At 31.0% G+C, this 7,954-nt stretch overlaps 1 protein-coding gene across 1 annotated transcript; it reads left to right on the top strand.

Moving 5' to 3' along the window:
- The first annotated feature begins 1,000 nt into the window (after positions 1-1,000).
- Positions 1,001-7,493, top strand: LOC134698007 (protein jagged-1-like). The gene is made up of 5 exons (XM_063560326.1): positions 1,001-1,379; positions 3,160-3,246; positions 4,353-4,463; positions 6,983-7,070; positions 7,403-7,493. Exons 1-5 carry the CDS (start codon positions 1,010-1,012, stop codon positions 7,491-7,493), a joined length of 747 nt encoding a protein of 248 aa, XP_063416396.1. The 5' UTR covers positions 1,001-1,009.
- Positions 7,494-7,954: the final 461 nt, after the last annotated feature.

Raw genomic sequence — 7,954 nt, forward strand, 5'->3', positions numbered from 1 at the left:
TGGAGAAAATCACTTTCATTTTTTAGGCCATTATTTTTTTTTACTCCTATATTCCTTTTAGTTATGGGGTTCAATTCTTCATGTAGTAGTTCTTGAATTAAAATAAAGATCTGACGTTTCGTATTTGTGTTTGATGTGTCAAAAATTTACTAACTCAACCTAAAACTGAATGGGATACACCATATTACCTAAAACAAACACAAAAAAGTCAGCAAATAGCGTTTAATTATGCAATAATTGAGTAAAATATTACACATGATATGTATCGTCTTTCTGGTTTCTCTTTAATGCTATGTAGTTTATAAGTTTAATTCGTTACATTAAATATGACTTTCAGCGAGCAAGAAACAAGGTTTAAAAATTCTATCTTACGAGGATACAGGTTAAATCTTGTGTGATCTATATGTTGAGTCTTTTTTTAAAAGTATAAGACAGAAGAAATGAGTTCTTGAAAACAAAGAACTGGCCGGGAAATAAAAAAGCAAAGCCTGAGGAAGCCGGGTGTAAAGTTTGTAAATTTCAAAAGATTTAATTCTACTGTAATCCGAGTACCTATTTTGGGTAACAAAAAAGTGAATTTGTAAATTTCGTTATTAAACATTCGACATTGATTAGATATACAAATGCAATGAAATATTATCATGTACGATTATTTTCTTGTACCTTTTATAGTGTTGTCAATTGGGACTTGACTATATGATTTGTTTCTATCTTAAACAACAACATATCTGTGTCGTCAAAAGAAAAAACATGTCCACAAACTTAATAAGAACATTGAAATACGAAAAAAAATGCATATGTCTGTTTCTGTACACATAACACCGATGTATCACGGAATTCGAATAGAAAATCGTAACTTTAATGAAATTTCATTCTTTTTGACTGTTAAACATAAATGTCGATGTGTCAAAAATAGATTTATTGAAAAATAAATTAATATAATATAAACTTTTTCATTTCAAATCAAGTTGGTAGAGACAAAAAACAGTAAAATCAACATCGAATGTGAATGAGCAGAATGAAAAACATTCACCATATTTGCTCTTGCATTTATATTTTTTTCTGTTACTTTGTGTTTGAGTTGTGTGATGCATGTGGGAGTGGTCAGTATTGTGAAGTTGAACTTTGGGCTCCATGGGGTTCTTGTAACGCTTCATGTGGAGGAGGGGTACAGGAAAGACAGAAGAGGATTTGTTGTGATGCTAACAAATATTATTCACTGAAAGGATGTTTACAAGGTTGCAACATTCCATTTAGTTGGTGGCAGGCAAATGCAACAGACCACAAAACCTGTGGAAAATGTCAAAAAGGAGGGACATTTATTACCAACCAAAATCGGTGCATCTGTCCAAATGGCTTCGGAGGGTCTTGTTGTGATTGTAAGTATTACAATTTAAACACCAAAATATGAGCCATTCAAATGATTAATCCGTACAATCAGTATATACTCCGACCCTTACAATGCTATAATAAAAAAAAAAAAACACTTTAAGAAAACTAAGTGCGTCTGAAGTATTTTTTCTGGATCTAGCTTCGTCAGTAAAGTTCTAACACAAAACAAATATTAAAGCTAAGGTTGTATGAATATCTGCAAACTGCAGGAACCAAATGACCAAACCGACCTAGATATATAGCCAAATATATTTAAGGTCAATATAGCATGAGGGATTTCGAATATAATGTTCTGCTACAACGGTTGAAGCTTTCCTTAGATAAGTAGAACTCAAGGAAAATGTTGACTTTGTTACATACAAATTTTCTTTAATGTAAATTCATGTTTGGAAACGACTTGAAAATAGCATTTGGAGCAGTTTTAACATTGATTTTGTTTTCAAAGTAAATCAAAGCAAAGTTATCGAATTCTAAAATATGTCATGATGCTATCGAGATCCAGAAATATCAACTTATCATCATCCCCTTTCCTAATTAAATATATATATATATCTGCTTTCTAGACTGAATTTTTAAATGCATTTCAAATACAGAGAATTAACAAGTCCGTGAGTATTATAAATACATTAAATTTAACCTATTTTCTCACTGTTCTTTAAAGTGATAAAACTATTGAAAGTTGATAATTTTGTAACTAATATCATTTGTACGGGTTACTAAAACAGGGAAATGTCAGTGGCAATTTTGTGGAAAAAAACTCTTTTTCAGGTTTACAAATATTTACAAATGTCTTAGAAAGAGAAGGTAGGAGTTTTGTTTTAAAGATTAAAGGGAAAAAAATTACAGAAGTAGTTGTATATATCATGGAGTTCAACAAAGTTTGTTTTTAAAAAAAATTATATAAATACGGCTTTCTTTTGAAATAAGTTCATTGAACATGTGCCTCTAGACATGAATGATTTTCTAGTAACGAGAACCTTTGGCACAACTATGAACAAGGGCTTAGAAAAAATTTGCCATGTCGAAGGTGCGGGAAAATATCTAAAGTACATGATTTATTCAGAATTTTAGATCATAATTTCTAGAGGATATATTGATCTTGAAATTTCCTTTTAAAGACATTTCAGTAACAATATTTGAAATTTGATCCCAAACAGACGATTCAGATCGGCGAGCATCTTTCCAAGGGTGGTAAAATATCTTGAAATGCAAGATTGTGTTCATCTTTTGTTCCTTCATTGTTAATATGTATCATATTGAATACATCAAAACAGGAGTACATTGTTTTTGTAATACTTTATTTTCAAAAATTCTTATCGAAAATTTTTAAAAGTAAAGCTATTGTGGCGCAACGGCTAGTAAATTTAGAAGTTATATTTATAAGTTATGTTTGTTTTTGGCTATCGGGAGCTTTCACAATAATACATCAGGAACGACAGCTAGCTTACAATTGGACCTTATCTTATACTTCAAGCAAGGGCATGACATTTAACGTGAATAATGTACATCCGTTATGTAAATAACAGAAGTCCTGTTCCTGACTTTGTTATCCGATTTTCAGTTTATATTAATGCTATATTAAAATAATTGATTTTAGTGCTTTTTATATAAATTGTAAATATCAATTGTCACACATAAAGAAAGAAAACAATTTTTCTGACTTTCCTGATTTCACCCAGTCCCATGAGAACGTGCTGTGATTCATATTATCAAACAATGTTGTTTGATTCTGGTGTTTACTAGTATGTGAATTTATATTTTGTTTAGCAAAAGTGACGACAGCAATACAGACACTAGCGATTAAGATTTTGTCAACTACACAGTCTAGCACAAGATTTACTGCTACAGGGAAAGGTAATTGTTATCTCGCATGTGAGCGACGTCGGCATCAAAATTGTTACGTATATATTACTGCTTAAGTCAGTTTGATAGAAACTACTTGGTATAGATCGATGGTGTTTTTCTAAAACATTTAAATTACTTTCAGGCCCTTTTATGTAGTTCATGGTTGTCCAACATTTTTGAATTAAGTAGAAATGTTGCTGTCCATCAGATTTTCTTTTTATGAATGTTATGCCGACAGGTAAGATCAATGTATGCGTCAACAGTGTATTAATAAGTGATACCTTTAAAACAATTGTAACAAAAATATCAAACTCAGAGGCAGATTAAAAAAGGTAAATCCACAAAAACTGCCACATTTAAACACAAACAAACAATTGGAAATGGAATTATCCTCTATGTATTATCATTATAACTAAAGCAGCTCTATATGTAGTATCAAGTTATAAATAGTCTTAAAAACCACACCGTTCTAATAGATTTTACTAACTTATCACAGAATAAATTTTTACTACAAGGACTACCTGTTGTATTGTATGTCGAATTACAAACTCATGATTGATATATCGATAGTTGCTCGTAACGGGTCATATGACATATGAGAAGCACAACCACTTACATTTATCATATATAAACGAGCTTATAAGCATGAGATATTGTCAGGTATAGATATTGTCAGGTAAAGGATAGTCTTACAAACTACAAAAAGCCAAAAAAAATGATGATACAGAGTAAAAACCAATATATATTCATTTTTTTACATAAATAAGGCCGTTAGTTTTCTCGCTTGAATTCTTTGACATTGTCTTATCGGGGCCTTTTATAGCTGACTATATGCGGTATGGACTTTGCTGATTGTTGAAGGCCGTGCGGTGACCTATAATTGTTAATGTTTGTGTCATATTGGTCTTTTGTGGATAGTTGTCTCATTTGCATCATTCCACATCTTCTTTTTTATATACATATAGCAATTATTAAAAATCCGTTTTGTAAATAGAGGGAAAAGTATGCCATCATATATTAAATTGTGAAAATGTTATACGCAAGACTTCATGCAAACGCATCTTATGAGAAATACCATTTTAAAAATATAATTAACTTCAGTTGATTTTATACAGTGAAAGATGATTGTGCCAGCGGACCATGTCAGTACGGGACTTGTCATGATACAGATAATGGGTTTAAATGTAATTGTGTTTTCTTCTCTGAAGGCAACCTATGTACTAATCGTAAGTAAAATAAATATTTATACTGTAGTTGGGAGATTAGTGTAAAATTGAGAAAGGAAATGGTGAATATGTCAAAGCGACAACCACCCGACCATAGAACAGACAACAGCCGAAGGCAACCAATGGGTCTTCAATGTAGCGAGAATTCCCGCACCCGTAGGGGTCCTTCAGCTGGCCCCTAAAAATATGCATAATAGTACAGTGATAATGGACGTCATACTAAACTCCGAATTATACACAAAAAACTAAAATTTAAAATCATACAAGACTAACAAAGGCCAGAGGCTCCTGACTTGGGACAGGCGCAAAACTGCGGCGGGGTTAAACATGTTTATTAGATCTCAACCCTCCCCCTATACCTCTAGCCAATGTAGAAAAGTAAAAGAATAACAATACGCACATTAAAATTCAGTTCAAGAGAAGTCCGAGTCCGATGTCAAAAGATGTAACAAAAGAAAATAAATAAAATGACAATAAAACATAAATAACAACAGACTACTAGCAGTTAACTGACATGCCAGCTCCAGACCTCAATTAAACTGATTGAAAGATTATGTCTTCATCATATGAATATCAGGTACAATCCCTCCCGTTAGGGGTTTAGTATCATACTATAATAAAATATATGAGAAGAACATAACCCGTGTCATGCCAACAACTGTTTTTTTAGAAATAAATGTGTTTAAGTCCGATGCAAAGACCCTATCAGTGAATCAATGTCAATGCCAAAATATGCAATCTTTAATGACCTGACAACAGTATCGTAAATATATCCCCTTTTAGTAAGTCTATTTAAAGGTTTTGTTACTTAGCTATCACGATATAGACAACTGAAAAACAAACAACAACGAAATGTGGTATTACATTAACAAATCGTGATGTTTTGAATGTATAGTCAGTGTAAACACTAATAAATAAACTAATTGATAATAATAAGTCTTCATATGCATTTCAATAGATTAAGGGGGCTCCTGGGTATAAATCAGGTTTTTTTTCTACTATAGGATTTCGTATATTTTTTTATTAATGAACTTGATCATATACTTAAAAGAAAATGGAAAAAAAGGGGTCACCGTTCATTTAAGCTCACAATCTGCCTCCGGAAGTAGCATGTATTTTTGTTAATGTCCTTTTTTCTGTTGAACTAATAGGATAAATAGAGGTTATATTGAAATAAAAAAATTACCTAATTACAGAAATCGCTTTAATTTTTTTCAATTTACAATAATTTAGCTTTTGTACAGCTTATTTGAAAACAATAATAAAAAATATTGGTCACCGATGAGTTAAGAAAGATATTTCAAATTTAACGCAAACAAATGGCATTTCGGCACCAAAGGGAGATAATTTGGTGCTTTTTCAATGATATAATCATTTCAAAAGTCATCTGGGGTTGATTTTTGTACCATATTATAAAGTATAACTAAAAGTGTAATAAATAAAATTTGTAATGAAAAAAATAAAGGTTTATGTTTTGGCTGATTTTTTTGTTCCCACGTGCCACCTTAAGAAGTATGAAAAGAAATGATTGATTAAAATGAATGTTCAGACTAATACCGAGTTGTACTGTGGATTAATTATTATTCGTTGGATACCAATTTTCGTGGATTTCGTGGGCACAGTCAAACCACGAAATTAAATATTCAACGAATGATAATTTTTCTATAGGTTTGAAACCAGACTTCAGCAAAACCACGAAATTAAATATCCACGAATATGCAAGTTTTTCTTAATCCACGAAAATTGGTACCCACGAAAATAAATGAATCCACAGTAATTTGATTGATAACAAAAAGAACTTTGATAAGGAAACATGAACATTGATATTAATAGCATATTCACTATAGATATTCACTAACGACGAAACATATAATGTATACGTATCCATTAGCAAAAAGGCGATATACGAACTATACCAATGCGACAAAACACATTTTTTTAAAGATCTAGCAATTTGTTATTGATGTTGTTTGTGCAAGTATCGATGATAAATGTTGGATTTCCTATTTGAATGGTTTGACAGTAGTAATGTTTAGGGGCCTTTTATAGCTTGCTGTTTCGTGTACATATGAGCCAAGGTTCCGTGTTTAAAACCGTACTTTGACCTATAATGGGTAGCTTTTATAAACTGTGACTTAAATGGAGAGTTGAATACGACACGCATTCCTCATCTTCTTATATCTATTGAATGACAAATTAAAAGAACATTTGAATAAACCGACGAATCTTGATTATCCTACAATGTGTCCATGATACTTCCCCTATTTAATGAACATTTTCAAAACTTTACTTTACTTTACTTTTTCCTGTTATATTTTTTGCTTATCATAAATTATAAAATGAGATTGCGGATAAATGTGATAATAACACGGATATGCTTTATCGCATATAGCTCAAAGCAATCTATTCATTGAGTCTCGTAATTTATTCAATTAGGTTATCATTTCTAAAGAAACAACATAAAAAAATAGTCTTAGATCAAATAATATCAACAATGTAATAAGACATCTTATTTGTAGTAAAATCATGGGCCATACCTGTTATGGCTTTAGCATCATTAGTAGTAGCTTTGACATGGTGCTGTTGTTGCTGGTGGATTATAAGAACGTAAATGTTATTATTCTATGTTAAAATATATTATCTCAACTCTGAATAAATCATTTTTAATGAAATTCATAACAGCAATGAATTTAAAAGTTCCTCTCACAATTTGTGTTTTCCTTTTTTACATATTAAGTAAGGGATCATGTATTTAAATTTCAATATAAATATCAGGAGACGCTTACCCTGTCAAAATACCAGACATCAATCCTGTTAACGTTCTTGCGAGTACATAGATTTATTAGATACAAATTGCCTCATCATATAAACAGTCCTTTACAAATAAAATATTTCAACTCGAATTATTGTTGAATATTTTTTTATTTTGTCTTTTTCAGAGGTAAAAAGGACGAATCAGAGAAAACAACAAAACGTATGAATCAAAAGATAAAACCAAAACCAATGGAAAGGCATGGTGAAGAATGGTGATGAGAGTTCGTTGAAATAAATCTGACTGCCTTCTAATTATTTTCAATATAAAGCTTAATGTTATTATGAAAAATTATTGCATAAAAACATTATCCAAGACGCCAGGTTTATATTTTTTGTAGGGTAAATGTTAGTAGTTGAAAAGTCTTGTATATTCGATACGTACTTTTTTCTCATTAATCCTTAAACTGATGTCTAGGTTATGTGATACCTGACTAACTGGAAATACGACTTTTCAATAATCACTTCTTTTCAATATAATAGATATACTAACGTGTCCTGTTCTGAATTGCCATTCAGCCACAAGAAGATTTTACGATGTTGTTTTTTTTATTGTTTACACTTGTATATTTATATTTAATGAAAGTGTTTACTATATACGGTATGCACGATCAACGAAAAAACATTTGTTTGCTTGCATCATTGTCAAATTCTCAATTATTTTGTTGGCGTCTTTGTTG

Source organism: Mytilus trossulus, chromosome 1, assembly GCF_036588685.1.
Source record: "Mytilus trossulus isolate FHL-02 chromosome 1, PNRI_Mtr1.1.1.hap1, whole genome shotgun sequence".
In the NCBI taxonomy this organism is placed as follows: domain Eukaryota; kingdom Metazoa; phylum Mollusca; class Bivalvia; order Mytilida; family Mytilidae; genus Mytilus; species Mytilus trossulus.